The 17067-nt window shown below is 36.6% G+C and overlaps 1 protein-coding gene across 1 annotated transcript in view; it reads right to left on the reverse strand.

Moving 5' to 3' along the window:
* VAMP7 (vesicle associated membrane protein 7) overlaps positions 1-17067 on the reverse strand; it is a 74409-nt gene that overhangs the window by 23636 nt on the left and 33706 nt on the right. The window contains 1 exon segment of the mRNA XM_070462880.1: positions 8896-8986. Within this exon segment, the coding sequence (XP_070318981.1) occupies positions 8896-8986 (91 nt within the window).

Here is a 17067-nt window from a genome sequence, read left to right on the forward strand (position 1 = left end):
ATCCCCATTAGGTTATCAGCAGTTTTCTCAGCAGAAACCCTACAAGCCAGGAGAGAGTAGAATGACACATTAAAAATGTTGAATGAAAAACATTGCCAGCCAAGAACAGTAAAGAAAAGTTATCCTTCAGATATGAAGCAGGAATACAGACATCCCCAGACAAACAAAATCTGAGGGATTTCATCACCACCAGACTCACAATGCAGAAATGCTGAAAGGAAAAGATGCTAACTAGTGACATGAAGACATATAAAAATATATAATACACTGGTAAAGGTAAATACGATGATTTAGAAGACTAATTCTGTAATATGATGGTGTGTTAAAAAAGTATAGTATAAAAGTTAAAGCAAAAGAGTATTAAAAATAACTACAGCTACTATAATTTGTTAATGAATACACAATATAAAAAGAGGCAAAGTGTGATAGCAAAAATATAAGAGGGACAGAAAATGGGTGGAGCTTTTTGTATGCAAAGTTAAGTTGCTATCAGTTTTTTTTTTCCATTTATTTTTATTAGTTGGAGGCTAATTACTTTACAATATTGTAGTGGTTTTTGTCATACATTGACATGAATCAGCCATGGATTTACAATGTATTCCCCATCTCGATCCCCCCTCCCACCTCCCTCTCCACCCGATTCCTTTTGGTCTTCCCAGTGCACCACAGATCACCAGCCCAGGCTGGATGCATGAGACAAGTGCTATCAGTTTTAAATGGGCTGCTTCATCTATAAGATTCTTTATTTAAGCCCAATGGAAGCCATAAAACAAAAATCTATATCAGACTCACAGAAGACAAAGAAAGGGGAAATAGAGGACACTACTACAGAAAATCACCAATTTTTAAAAAGTTAGCAGAAATAGAGGAAAAAGGGAACAATAAAACTATAAAACAGCCAGAAAGCAATGAATTAGATGCAATCAGTAAGGCTTTTCATATCAATAATTAATCAAATTATAAATAGATTGAATTCACCAATCAAAAGGCACAGACTGGTTGGACAGATTAGAAAAAAAAAAGGAAGACCCAACTATATACTGCCTCCAAGAGACTCATTTCAGACTGAAGTACACACATAGACTCAAAGTGAAGGAATGGGAAAACATATTCCATGCAAGTAGAAACCAAAAGAAAGTGGGGATAACTATACTTAGTCAATTAGTCAGTTCAGTCACTCAGTTGTGTCCAACTCTTTGCGACCCCATGAATCGCAGCATGCCAGGCCTCCCTGTCCATCACAAACTCCCGGAGTTTACTCAAATTCATGCCCACCGAGTCGGTGATGCCATCCAGCCACCTCATCCTCTGTTGTCCCCTTCTCCTCCTGCCCTCAATCTTTCCCACCATCAGGGTCTTTTCAAATGAGTCAGCTCTTCTCATAGGTGGCCAAAGTATTGGAGTTTCAGCTTCAACATCAGCCCTTTCAATGAACACCCAGGACTGATCTCCTTTAGGATGGACTGGTTGGATCTCCTTGCAGTCCAAGGGACTCTCAAGAGTCTTCTCCAACACCATAGTTCAAAAGCATCAATTTTTCGGTGCTCAGCTTTCTTCCCAGTCCAACTCTCACATCCATACATGACCACTGGGAAAACCATAGCCTTGACCAGACAGACCTTTGTTGGCAAAGTAATGTCTCTGCTTTTTAATATGCTATCTAGGTTGGTCATAACTTTCCTTCCAAGGAGTAAGTGTCTTTTAATTTCATGGCTGCAGTCACCATCTGCGGTGATTTTGGAGCCCCCCCCAAAAAAATCTGACACTGTTTCCACTGTCTCCCCATCTATTTCCCATGAGGTAATGGATCCAGATGCTATGATCTTAGTTTTCTGAATGTTAAGCTTTAAGTCAACTTTTTCACTCTCCTCTTTCACTTTATAGTATTAACTATACTTAATATCACACAAAATAAGACTGTACATGGAATTCTCTAGGCCAGAATACTGGAGTGGATAGCCTTTCCCTTCTCCAGGGGATCTTCCCAACCCAGGGATCGAACCCAGGTCTCCCACATTGCAGGCAGAGTCTTTACCAGCTGAGCCACAAGGGAAGCCCCCCAAAATGGTATTAAGAGACAAATAAGGTCATCATAAAATAATAAAGTGGTCAATTCATTAAGAAGATATAACAAAAAAAAAAGAAGAAGAAGATATAACAATCATAATGATATGCTCATACAACATCAGAGAACCTAATTATCTTTGGCTAATATTAAAAGATCTGAATGGAGAAACAGACAATACAATAATATTAGGGGACTTCAATACCCCCCCTCAGCAATGAATAGGTCATCCAGACCGAAAATCAAAACAGAAATACTGGATTTGAAACATACATTAGACCAAGTGAACCTAACAGACATGTAAAAAACATTCCATCCAAAGTAGCAGAATACACATTCTTCTCAAGTACACATGGAACATTCTCCAGGATAAGACTACATGATATGATACAAAACAAGTCTTAACTAATTTAAGAAGATTGAGCCATACTATCTTTTCTGTCCACAATGGCATGAAACTAGAAATCAACACTAAAAGAAAAGTAGAAAATCTTCAAATATGTGGAACCTAAATAACACACTCCTAAACAACCAATGGGTCAAAAAATAAATCAGAATGGAAATTAAAAAAAAAAAACTTCAAACAAATAAAAATGGAAAGACAACACACTAAAACATATAGGATGGTGCAAAAACAGTCTGAAAGGGAAATTTATAGTGATAAATGAATATATTAAGAAATTAGAAAGCTTTCAAATAAGCAACTAAACTTTACAATTCAAGGAATCAGAAAAAGAACAAAGTAAGCCCAAAATTAGCATAAGAAAGGAAATAACAAAACTTATGGTGGAAATTAACTGAAATAGAGGCCAAAAAAATGCAACAGAAAATACCAAGAAAACTACGAGCTGGTTTTCTGAAAAGATAAACAAAATTGACAAAGCTATGGCTAGACAAACAGGACCCAAATAAATAAAACCAGAAATAAAAGAGAAGACATCACAACTGATAGCTCAGAAATACAAAGAATCATAAGACACTACTATGAATAATTATATGCCAACAAACTGGATAACCTAGAAGAAATGAATAAATTCCTAGAAACATACAGCCTACCAAGACTGAATCAGAAAGAAATAAACTATGAACATTCTAATAATGAATAAAGAGACTGAAAGTGAAAGTCGCTCAGTCATGTCCGACTCTTTGCCACCCCATGGACTATACAGTCCATGGAATTCTCCAGGCCAGAATACTGGAGTGAGTAGCCTTTCCCTTCTCCAGGGGATCTTCCCAACCCAGGGATCAAACCCAGGTCTCCTGCATTGCAGGCGGATTCTTTACCAGCTGAGCCACAAGGGAAGCCCAAGAATACTGGAGTGGGTAGCCTATCCCTTCTCCAGGGGATCTTCCCAACCCAGGAATTGAACCAGGGTCACCAAAGGAGACTGAACCAGTAATCAAAATCCCAGTACCAAACAGCTTCACTGGTGAATTCTACCAAATATTTAAAGAAAAATGAATGGCAATTCATCTCAAACTCTTTGAAAAAACTTAGAAGGGAACACTCACAAACTCATTTTACAAGGCCAGCACTATCCTGATACCAAAGACAGATAGGGACACTATGAGAAAAGGAAACTAAACCAATACTCTTGATGAATATAGGTACAAAAATTCTAAAAAAAAAATACCACCAAATTGAATTCAACAACACATCAAAACAATCACCATGACTAGGTGGGATTTATCCCTAGGAAGGAAGGATAGTTCAACTACACAAGTAGTTCAACATACACAGGTCAATACATGTGATATACAATGTTAATAGAATGAAAACTATTTATGATCATCTCAAAAGATGCAGAAAATACAACTGAAAAAAATACAGCATAATTTCATGATAAAAACTCTCAACAACTTGAATATAGAAAGAAGTAATATATATATTACCTCAATATAATAAAGGCTATATATGTCAGACCCAGAGCCTAACATCATGTTCAATGGTGAAAGATTGAGTCTTTCCTCTAATATCAGAAACAAGACAAGAGTACCCACTTTCATCACTGTTATTCATAAAGTACTAGAAATCCTAGCTAGAGCAATCAGACAAGACAAAGAAATAAAAAGGATCCAAAATGAAAAGGAAGAAGAAAAATTGCCATTATTTAAGATAATATGATATTATACATCAAACATCTCCAAGATTCAACCAAAAAACCTGTTAAACTAATCCATGAATTCAGTCAAGTTGCAGGATGTAAAATCAACATACAGAAACCAGTTGTTTCTATATAACAACAAAATATCAAAAAAGTAATAAAACTATCCCAATCACAATACCATAAAATAAAAAATATTTAGGAATAATTTTAACCAAGGAAGTAAAGATCTGTGTGCTAAAAAACTACAAGATGTTGATTAAAGAAATTAAAGAAGATACAAACAAATGGAAATATATCCTATGTCCATGGATCAGAAAAATTAATAGTTAAAATGCTCATATTAGCCAAAGTCACCTACAGATTCAATGCAATCTCCATCAAAATTCTAATGGCATTTTTGACAGAAATAGAAAAAAATCCTAAAATGTGTACAGAACCGAAAAAGATCCCAAATAGCCAAAGAAATCCTGAGAAAGAAGAACAAGGGCAGAGGCATTAGACTTCCTGATTTCAAGCTATACTAATGAAGCTATAGTAATTAAAATAGTATTACTGGCAAAAATAGATACATGGACCAAAGGAACAAAATTGAAAGATCAGAAATAAACCCTCATGCATATGGTCAACTAAGATTTGACAAGAGAGTCAAGAATACTCAATAGGGGAAAGGATAACTTCTTCAAAAATGGTGTTCAGAAAACCACATGGATAACCACATGCAGAAACTGGAAATTGGACCCCAATATACATCACTCAAAAATTAATTTGAAATGGATAAAATACTTAAACATAAGACCTGAAGCCTATACACACCTAGAAGAAAATATAGGAAGAAAGTTCTTGACATTGGTCTTTGCAATGATACTTAGGATACCAAAAGCACAAGCAATGAAAGCAAAATCAGTAACCTGGACTACATCAAACTAAAAAGTTTCTGGACAGGAAAAGTAACAATCAACAAAATGAAAAGGTAACCTATAGAATGGGAGAAAACATTTACAAATCATATACTGGATAAGGGTTTATCATCCAAAATATATAAGGAATTAATACAACTCAATAACCAAAAAAAAAAATCTGATTTAAAAATAAGCAGAGGAACTGAAGAGAATTTTTCCAAAGAAGATATACAAATGGCCAGCAGGTACATTAAAAATGCTCAACATCACAAATCAACAGGGACATGCAAATAAAAAGCACAATGAAATATCAACCTTATACCAATTAGAATGGCTATCAGCAAGAAGATAAGACATAAGTATTGATAAGCATATGGAGTAAAGGGAAGCCTTATGCACTGCTGGTGGGAATGTAAATTGGTTCAATCACTATCAAAAATAGCATGGAGTTTCCTTAAGAAATTATAACTAACACATATATCTAGCAACTGCATTTCTGGGTATCCATCTAAAGGAAATGAAAGCAGGATATTGAAAGGGTATCTGTACTCCCATGTTTAGTGCAGCATTATTCACAACAGTCTAGATATGTAAATGAACTAAGTGCCCATCAATGGATGAATAGATAAAGAAGGCATGGTGCATATATATATATAATGGAATATTACTGAGCCATGAGAAAGATGGAAGTCCTGTCATTTGCAACAGGGATGAATATTGAGGGCACCATGCTTAATGAGATAAGTTAGTCAAAGAAAGACAAATTTTGTATGATATTACTCATATGTGGAATCTAAAAATGTAAACCTTGTTGAACCAGAATGGTGTGTACCAAGACTGGGGGAAAAAGGAATGGAGAGATGCTGTGAAAGGGTATAAATTTGCAACTAGAAGATTAATAAGTTCTGGACATCTAGTGTACAGCATACTAATCATCATCAATAATATTGTATTATATACTTCAAAATCACTAAGGCCAAATTTTATATAACTCCATTTATATGAAATGTCAAGAACAGGCAAATACATGTACAAAGAAAGGAGATTAATTGCTGCTTAGGTCTGGAGGTTGAAGAGAAAAGAGGAATGACTGCTAATGGGTACAGGATTTCTTTTGGGGATAATGAAAATGTTCTAAAATTGATTGTGATGATTGTCACACAACTCTGTGGATATAGTAAAAACAGTTGGATTGTATAGGTTAAAAGGATGAATTGTATGATATGTGAATTGCATCTCAATAAAGCTGCTAAAAAATGAAAAGGAGAAGATTAGACATGTTTTTCCTACATTTTAAATTTGCTATTTCTATAATTCTAAAAATAAGTCATTTAAGATGAGTTGATTAAAAGGGTTCATTTTCTGGGAACATTACGCATCTGCAATAAATAATATTTCAGCAGTTGGCTGCTTCCACTTTCAAGCAAAATAAATCTATTTGGTGACCAAAAAGAAAAATATTAGTAGTTTTTCATGAGGTTCTCTAGTCTGCATCTAGACATACAATCAAAATTAATATCAATGAAAGAAAATCCCTTCAAATAACCAAGAGACATACATATTAAGAAATGCAAATATGTTTCTGGCTTTTGATTATTAATCCCATTTCTTGGAATTAATCTCCAACAAAACAACAAGAAAAATAAGCATGATGCTCAGTTGTTAAGCTGTATCTGACTCTGCAACCTCATGGACTGTAGCCCACCAGGCTCCTCTGTCTATGGGATTTTCAGGCAAGAATATTGGAGTGGGTTGCCATTCCTCCTCCAGGGGATCTTCCCAACCCAGGGATTGAACCTGTGTCTCCTGCATCTCCTGCATTGGCAGGCAGATTCTTTACCCCTGAGCCACCTGAGAAGCCCAAGAAAAAATCATAGGCATAAAAATATTTATAACAGTACTGTTACTATAACAGAAACCTCTAAATCAGTGCTACCTAAAAGTGTCTGCTACTGCTCAACTAAGCCTCAAATACACTGTTCAGTCGAATTGATGATTTCACAGCAAGATGTTTCACTGTTCACCTCAGTTCATTTTAAAATTTTATTTAAAGAGGAAATTTTCAGGAGACTTCTGATAGTGTTGGGAAGCCCCAAAATACCAAATGAAATAAGCATTCCACTCAGGTCTGGAAATTTTTGAGCTATTGTAATTAAATCTGGCTTTGAGGATATTAAATTTGAGAATTTCAAAAGTTCCCCATTGGCCATTGGTATTCTAAATTGCCTTTGGGCAAGTCAGTCCATTTAGTTAGAAGGCCCATGAGCAAGGACCATTGCTTTTAAACATAAGATCAGCTGGAACCCTGTTGGGGAGAGTACCCTCAAAATATTTAGATAACTGGGATCTCAATTCTTAGAGGTTTTTCCCTAGAGTTTAAGAAATGATTTTAGACAGCTCAAACATTTCACTATTCAGACAGCTCAATTCAAGCTACTTGCAAGTTAATCACAGTCAACTCTAAGGAAACAGATTGGTCCTGGATAAGTCAGGTGATAACGCTTCTTAAAGCCAGTTTCCAGCTGTAAAACCTGGTACATGAAGCCAACAAAGGTCTGTCTAGTCAAAGCTATGGTTTTTCCAGTAGTCATGTATGGATGTGAGAGTTGGACCATAAAGAAGGCTGAGCACTGAAGAATTGATGCTTTTGAACTGTGGTGCTGGAGAAGACTCTTGAGAGTCCCTTGGACTGCAAGGAGATCCAACCAGTCCATCCTAAAGGAAATCAGTCCTGAATATTCATTGGAAGGACTGATGCTGAAGCTGAAACTCCAATACTTTGTCCACCTGATGCAAAGAACTGACTCAATGGAAAAGACCCCTGGGAAAGATTGAAGGAGGGAGGAGAAGGGGGTGACAGAGGATAAGACGGTTGGATGGCATCACCGACTTGATGGACATGAGTTTGAGTAAGCTCCAGGAGTTGGTGACAGACAGAGAAGCCTGGTGTGCTGCAGTCCATGGGGTCGCAAAGAGTCAGACATGACTGAACGACTGAACTGAACTGAACCCAGAGGATACTGATGCTGCTAGCCCAAGAACTACAATGTGAGAACTGGAGCTAGTAAAAAATTAACATCATCCTAAATCTAAATACCATCATTATAATCAATCAAAAAATAAACTTGATGTATTTGATTGGATTATTTTAATGTGCTATATAGGTTCTTGACAAAACACAGGCCAATGGAATTTATGTCACAGTTCGTTCTCTTGAAGAATACAACAGTCAGTTTTCTGATCCAATTATTTCTTTCAGTCAAGAGCTACAGACTTTATAAGGAGGTTAAAGAGTTATACTCTAAGTATCTATACTGATAATATCAACTATCTAGGTATTTCTAGCCCAAATTGACTGAATTATTCTAAATTGCGGCACTATTTAAGGGTCTCAGACATAAGTCTTGCTAAGTAAACTAACATATTTATTTTTGAAAAACATCTTTACGGAATTTATTACAACACTGATTCTGGTTTATGCCTTGGTTTTTTTCTCTCAAGGCATGTGGGATCTCAGCTCCCCAACCAGGGATTGAACCCACATCCATTGCATTGGAAGGTGAAGTCTTAACCACTGGACCTCCAGGGAAGTCCCTAAACTAACCAATTTAGAATGAAGAAAGTCATAAATGCTAAAAAAAGAAACTATTCATATAGCAGGCAGTATTAGAGGTAAGAAATATCCACAACTCAGCTGACAATTAGCTTCCAATATTAAGAATAAAGAAGTGCTATTTCAGTTTCTCTAGAATGATCTGACCCCAATCAAGTAATCTAATATCATTTTTGCCCACATACATGCAGACTATGTCATGAAACATACCTATGTTTCTGACCATGATTCCTTTGAGTTCATCCACTTGGGCTTGAGTCTCCATCACTTTATCTAGGCCCTTATTCTCAGAGTGATGCTTCTATAAAAAAAAATATATGATTTAACTTATGATACCCAGATGCTATTCACAATACAAAAACAAAAAGAGGAATGACACTGAGGAAAGCTACAACATAGGCACAAAAGAGATGTTACCAGACCTAGGGAAAAAAAAACAAACCACAAGCATAAAATTTGCTACCATATGAAATATAAGTGTTATAAAAAGATCACCTTATTTCAAATGAAAGAAAGCTAAGTATATTATATCAAATATATATCTGAGATCCCTGGGCAGAAGTAGGGTGTTATATAATCTGTCCAGACAAGGAAGAAAGGAAAAAAGACTGTAGTTGAAGCAGAGGTAACAGGTTAGGGAAAAGGTACTCTTAATCTTTTCCCATTTCTTGGGTGTGATGAGGTAGGGACTGGCCCAGCTTCTGGGCATCTATTTTTGTATCTGTTGGGATCAGAGTATGCATGCTATTTTCATTGGCTTCTTATAGGATCTAAAAATGTAAGACATTGATGAGAGTATATATTTTGAAGTTATTATCTATAGCAAATAATTGTGGACTTCTTAATATACAATATTCCAGTCACTTCACTGTGCTAAGTGCTTCAAATATGGGATATTATTTAAACCATGCAAAAACTCTATGAAGATACCATTATTATTATTTCCATTTATAGACAAGATCCTGGCACAGATTTGTTTAGAAGTTCACACACACACCTGGAGCTAAAGACAAACTGGCTAAATTGAAAGTTTTGCGGCCAGCTGAACCTATATAACTTTTTTCCCCTTATGATGTGAACTCTTAGAATTTACTCTCAATGATGTTCATATATAACATAAAGCACTGTTAATTATATTTATCATGTTGTCCACTATATCCCTAGTATTTATTTATAACTGGAAGTTTGTACTTTGTGAGCACTTTCATCCAATCATCCCTCCCCACAACCCCAGCTCTCTGATCTCTTTTTCTATGAGTTTGTTTTGAGAGTATGATTGACCTACAAGAGTTTGTTAGTTTCTGCTGTACAACACATTGTTGTTCAGTCACTAAGTCATGTCTGACTCTTTGAGATCCCATGGACTGCAGCAGGCCAGGTTCCCTGTCCTTCACTATCTCCCAGAGTTTGTTCAAACTCATGTCCATTGAGTAGGTGATGCTATCCAACCATCTCATCCTCTGTCGCCCCTTCTCCTTTTGCCTTCAGTCTTTCCCAGCATCAGGGTCTTTTCCAGTGAGTTGACTCTTGCATCAGGTATCCAAAGTACTGGAGCTTCAGCTTCAGCATCAGTCCTTCCAATGACATTCAGGGTTGATTTCCTTTAGGACTGACTGGTTTGATCTCCTTGCAGTCCAAGGGACTCTCAAGAGTCTTCTCCAGCACCACAGTTCGAAAGCATCAGTTCTTCAGCACTCAACCTTCTTTATGCTGTGCTTAGTCACTTAGTCATGTCTGAACCTTTGAGACCCCATGGACTACAGCCTGCCAGACTCCTCTCTATAGTGACTCTCCAGGCAAGAATACTGGAAAAACCATAGCTTTGACTAGATGGATTGTGTCGGAAAAGTGATATCTCTGCTTTTTAATACACTGTTTAGGTTTGTCATAGCTTTTCTTCCATGGAGCAAGCATCTTTTAATTTCATGCCTGGAGTCACTGTCTGTAGTGATTTTAGAGTCCAAGAAAGTAAAATGTGTTACTGATTCCACTTCCCCCCACCTATTTGGCATAAAATGATGGGACCAGATGTCATGATCTTTGTTTTCTGAATGCTGAGTTTTAAGCCAGCTTTTTCACTCTCCTCTTTCACTTTCATCAAAAGGCTCTTTAGTTCTTCTTCACTTTTTGTCATTAGGGCAGTATCATCTGCAATATCAGAGGTTTTTTATATATCTCCCAGCAATCTTGATTCCATCTTGTGATTCATCTAGCCTGGCATTTCACATGATGCAGTCTTCATGTAAGTTAAATAAGCAGGGTGACAATATACAGCCTTGATGTACTCCTTTCCCAATTTGGAACCAGTTCATTGTTCCATGTCTGGTTCTAACTGTTGCTTCTTGACCTGCATACAGGTTTCTCAGGAGACAGGTAAGGTGGTCTGGTATTCCCATCTCTTTAAGAATTTTCTAGTTTGTTGTGATCCACACAGGTAAAGGCTTTTAGCACAGTCAATGAAGCAGAATTTTTTCTGAAATTCTCTTGCTTTTTCTATGATACAACAGATGTTGGCAATTTGATCTCTGGTTCCTCTGTATTTTCTAAATTCAGCTTGTACATCTGGAAGTTCTTGGTTCATGTATTGTTGAAGCCTAGCTTGAAGGATTTTGAGCATTACCTTGCTAGCATGTGAAATGAGTGCAATTGTGTGGTAGTTTGAACATTCTTTGGCATTGCCCTTCTTTGGGATTGGAATGAAAACTGATCTTTTCCAGTCCTGTGGCCACTGCTGAATTTTCCAAATTTGCTGGCATATTGAGTGCAGCACTTTCACAGCATCATCTTTTAGGATTTGAAATAGCTCAGCTGTAATTCCATCACCTCCACTAGCTTTGTTCATAGTGATGCTTCCTAAGGCCCACTTGACTTTGCATTCCAGGATGTCTGGCTCTAGGTGAGTGATCACACCATCATGGTTATCCAGGTCATTAAGACCTTTTTTGTACAGTTCTTCTGTGTATTCTTGCCACCTCTTCTTAATATCTTCTGCTTCTGTTAGATCCATACCGTTTGTCCTTTATTGTGCCCACCTTCACATGAAATGTTTCCTTGGTATCTCTAATTTTCTCGAAGAGATCTCTAGTCTTTCCTATTCTATTGTTTTCTTCTATTTCTTTGCATTGTTCACTTAAGAAGTCTTTCTTACCTTCCGTTGCTATTCTCTGGAACTCAGTATTTCTATACATTTCAAAATGATCACAACAGTAAGCTTAGTTATCATATGTCAATATTCAAAGACATTATACAGTTACAACTATATATTTGCAACATGGCATATGTCATACCTGTGACTCTTTTACACTGCAACTCGAATTTTGTACTCAGTCTCCTTCACCTATTTCTGTCCTGCCCCCAACATTTTCCCTCTGGCAATCATGTATTTCTTCTCTGTATCTGTATCTCTGTTAGTGTTTTATTATGTTTCTTTTTTTGATTCTACATATAAGTGAAATCATACATTACCTGTCTTTCTCTTTTTTTCACTTAGCAAGACATCCTCTAGATCCATCCATGTTGCTGCAAGTGACAAGATTTCCTTCTTTTTTATGGCTGAGTAATACTCGTGTGTGTGTGTGTGTGTGTGTGTGTGTGTGTGTGTGTGTGTGTGTGTATACACATATCACATTTATTTATCTATTGATGGACATTTAGGTTGTTTCCATATCTTGGCTGTTGTAAATAATGCTCAATGAACATAGGGGTGCATGTGCCTTTTCTAATTAGTGTTTCTGTTTTCTTCTGACAAATATCCAGGAGTAGAATTGCTGATAATATGATAGTTCTATTTTTAATTTTTGGAGGAATCTCCATACTGTTTTCCATAGTGGCTGCACCAATTTACACTCCCACCAACAGTGCAGGAGGGTTACTTTTTCTCTACATCCTCACCAACACTTGTTAATTTCTTGCCTTTTGGACAAGAGCCATCCTGACAAGTGTGAGGTAATATTTCTCACTGTGGTTTTGATTTGCATTTCCTTGACAAATAGTGATATTGTGCATCTATTTCATGTGCCTGTTGGCCATCTGTCTTCTTTGGAAAGACAGCTATTCAGCTCTTGTGTCCACTTTATAGTTGGTTTGTTTTTTGATGTTGAAGTTTTATCAGTTTTTTGCACATTGTAGGTATTATCCCTTTACCAGATATATTGTTTGCAAATTATCTTCTCCCTTTCAGTAGGCAGCCTTTTCATTTTGTTGGTAATTTCCTTCACTGAGCAATAGCTTTTCAGTTTGATGTACTCCCATTTGTTTATTTTTACTTTTGTTTCTCTTGTCAGAGACATATCCAAAAAAACTATCAATACCAATGTCAAAGAGTATACTATGTTTTCTTCTAGGAGTTTTATGGTTTCAGGTCTTATATTTAAATCTTTAATCCATTTTTAACTTATTTGTGTCCACAGTGTGAGAAAGCAGTCCAGTTTGAGTCTTTTGCATGTAGCTGTCCAGATTTCCCAACACCATTTAGTGGAAAGGGAAAAAAACAGCTTTTTTCCCCACTGTATATTCTTGCCTCCTTTGTCATAGATTAACTGACCATATGTGCATGGGTTTATTTCTGGGCTCTCTATTCTGTTCCATGGGCTTCCCAGGTGGCTCAGTGGTAAAGAATCCACCTGCCAATGCAGGAGATACAAGAGACACAGGTTCGATCCCTGGGTTGGGAAGATCTCCTGGAGGAGGAAACAGCAACCCACTCCAGCATTCCTGCCTGGAAAATCCCATGGACAAAGGAGCCTGGACTACAGTCCATGGGGTCACAAAGAGTTGGACAAGGCTGAGCATGCATGCATTCTATTCCACAGATCTCTGTTTCTATTTTTTCTTTACAGTAGCATACTGTTTTGACTATTGCAGCTTTGTAGTACATCTTGAAATGAGGGAGTGTAATACATCGTTTTGTTCTTCTTTCTCAAGATAGTTCTGGCCATTCTGCCATCTTTTGTGTTTCCACACAAATTTTAGAATTATTTGTTTTACTTTTTTAAAAAAGAAAACCCATCATTGGTATTTTGATAGGAATGGCATTACCGCTGTAGAATGCATAGCATAGTCTTTATTTTTAGTATAATCATTTTTAACAATATAAATTCTTCAAATCTATGAGCACAGTATATCTTTCCAACTTCTTCAATATCATTCATTAGGTTCTTAAAGTTTTCTGAGTACAGGTCTTTTACCTCTTTAGTTAAATGCATTCTTAAGTATTTTATCCTTTTTGATGTGATGGTCAGTGGGATTGTTTTCTTAATTTATTTTTCTGATAGTCTGTTGTTAGTATATAGAAAGGCGATAGGTTTCTGTATAATTTTGTATCCTGCAATTGTACTGTATTATTTCTAATAATTGCTTTTTTAGTGGTATCTTTAGGATCTTCTATAGATAGTATGATGGTTACCTACAAAGACAGACAATTTTGCTTCTTCCTTTTGAATTTGGATTCCATGCATTTCTTTTTTGCATCTAGGGGTTCCAACACTATGTTGAATAAAAGTGGCAAGAATGGAATCCTTGTCTTATTCCTAATTTTAGAGGGAATGCTTTCAGTTTTTCACCACTTAGTATGATGTTAGCTGTAGGCCTGTCGTGTGTGTGTGTGTGTGTGTGTGTGTGTGTGTGTGTGTGTGTTAGTTGCTTAGTCATGTCCGACTCTTTGCAACCCCATAGACTGCAGCCCACCAGGCCCCTCTGTCCATGGGATTCTCCAGGCAAGAACACTGGAGTGGGTTGCCATTTCCTTCTCCAAAAGAAACTATAGAAAGAAAGAAAGTGAAGTCACTCAGTCATGTCCGACTCTTTGCGACCCCATGGACTGTAGCCTACCAGGCTCCTCCATCCATGGAATTTTCCAGGCAAGAGTACTGGAGTGGATTGCCATTTCCTTCTCCAAGGCCTGTCATATATACCCTTTATTATGATGGGGTATGTTCCCACTTTGTTGAGAGGTTTTATCATAAATGGATGTTGAATTCTGTTAAAAGCTTTTTCTGTACCTATTGAGATAATCATATGGTCTTTATTCTTTAGTTTGTTATCATGGTGTATCACATTGATTTCCAGATACTGAACCATCCTTGCATCTCTGAAATAAATCCCACTTGATCATGTGTATAATCCTTCCAATGTATTGTTGAATTCAGTTTGTTAATATTGTGATTTCTAAATCTATGTTCATTAGCTATAATGGCCTGTAATTTTCTTCATTTGTGATATCTTTGTCTGGTTTTTGTGTCAGGGTGATGCTGACCTACAGAATGAGTTTGGAGTGTGTTCCTATTGCTGCAATTTTTGGAAGAGTTTAAGAAGGATAGGTGTTAACTCTTCTCTAAATGTTTGGTAGAATTCACCTGTGAAGCCATCTGGTCCTAGACTTTTGTTTGTTGGAAGTTTTAAAACTTCAATTTTCAATATCATTACTGGTAATTCTTCTGTTCATGTTTTCTATTTCTTCTTGGTTCAGTCTTGGTAGAGTGTGCATTTCTAGGAATTTGTCCATTTATTCTAGGTTGTCCATTTTATTGGCATATAGTTGTTCATAGTAGTCTATTATGAACTTTGCATTTCTGTGTTATCTGTTTAATTTTTCCTTTTTCATTTCTTATTTTATTGATCTAAGCCCTATTTCTTTTTTCTTGATGAGTCTGGACAAAAGTGATCAGCTTTGTTTATCTAACCAAAGAACTAGCTCTTAGCTTCACTGATCTTTTCTATTGTTTCCTCATCTCTGATTCACTTATTTTTGCTCTCATTTTTATGATTTCTTTCTTTCTACTAATTTTGGGTTTTGTCTTTTCTTCTTCTCCTGGATCCTTTAGGTGTAATGTTTGTTTGATATTTTCTTTGTTTCCTGAGGTAAAATTCTATTAGTATAAACATCCCTCTTAGAACTGCTCTTGCTCGGTCCCAGAGTTTGAATCACTGTGTTTCCATTTTCATTTGTCTCCAGGTATTCTTTTTCATTCCCTCTTTGGTTTCTTCAGTAATCCATTTATTGTTTAGTAGCATATTGTTTAGCCTTCAAGTGTTTGTGTTTTCTGTACTATTTTTTTTTTTTTCTTATAGTTGATTTCTAGCCTCATAACATTGTGGTCAGAAAAAAAAGCTTGACATGAGTTCAATTTTTCTTAAATTTACTGAGGCTTGTTTTATGCCCAGCATGTGATCTATCCTGGAGAATGTGCCATGTGCACTTGGAAAGAATGTGTATTCTGCTGCTTTTGGACAAAATGTTCTATATATGTCAATTAAGCCCAGTTAGGTGTAATGTGTTGTTTAAGGACAGTGTTTCCTCACTGATTTTCTGTCTGGATGCTCTGTCCATTAAGGTAAGTGTGGTGTTAAACTCTCCTACTGGATGTGAGAGTTGGACTGTGAAGAAAGGTGAGCACCGAAAAATTGATGCTTTTGAACTGTGGTGTTGGAGAAGACTCTTGAGAGTCCCTTGGACTGCAAGGAGATCCAACCAGTCCATCCTAAAGGAGATCAGTCCTGGGTGTTCATTGGAAGGACTGATGCTGAAGCTGAAATTCCAATACTTTGGCCACCTCATGCGAAGAGTTGACTCATTGGAAAAGACCCTGATGCTGGGAGGGGTTGGGGGCAGGAGGAGAAGGGGACGACAGAGGATGAGATGGCTGGATGGCATCACCGACTCGATGGGCATGAGTTTGAGTAAACTCCGGGAGTTTGTGATGGACAGGGAGGCCTGGCGTGCTGCGATTCATGGGGTTGCAAAGAGTTGGACATGACTGAGCGACTGAACTGACTGACTGACTGACTATTATTGTGTTGCTATCAGTTTCTCACTTTATGTCTATTAATATTTGCCTTATATATTTAGGTGCACCTATGCTGGGTGCATATACATTTACAGTTGTTGTATCTTCTTGGATTAATTTCTTTATTATTAAGTAATGTCTTTGTCTCTTACAGTTTTTGCTTTAAAGTCTATTTTCTCTGATATAAGTATTGCTATCCCAGTTTCCCTTTCATTCCTATTTGCATGGAATAACCTTTCCCATCCCTTCACTTTCTGTTTTTGTCTTTAGAGCCACAGTGAGTCCCCTGTATGCAGTATATATATGGGTTTTGTTTCGTTATCCATTCAGTCACTCTGTGTCTTTTGATTGGAGCATTTAGTCCATTTACATTTAATTATTGATAGGTATGTACTTACTGCCATTTTGTTGTTTTTCAGTTGTTTTTGTACTTTTCTTTTGTTCCTTTGCTTTCATCCCTTATGATTTGATTAGTATCTTTTGTGTTATATTTGGATTTCTTTCCCTTTGTGTGTATCTAGTAAAGGTTTTCTGGTTTATGATTATCATAAGGTTTGTATACAACAATCTGTATATATATACACGAATATTTTAAGTT

This window comes from Odocoileus virginianus, unplaced genomic scaffold (genome assembly GCF_023699985.2).
Source record: "Odocoileus virginianus isolate 20LAN1187 ecotype Illinois unplaced genomic scaffold, Ovbor_1.2 Unplaced_Scaffold_16, whole genome shotgun sequence".
Lineage (NCBI taxonomy): Eukaryota > Metazoa > Chordata > Mammalia > Artiodactyla > Cervidae > Odocoileus > Odocoileus virginianus.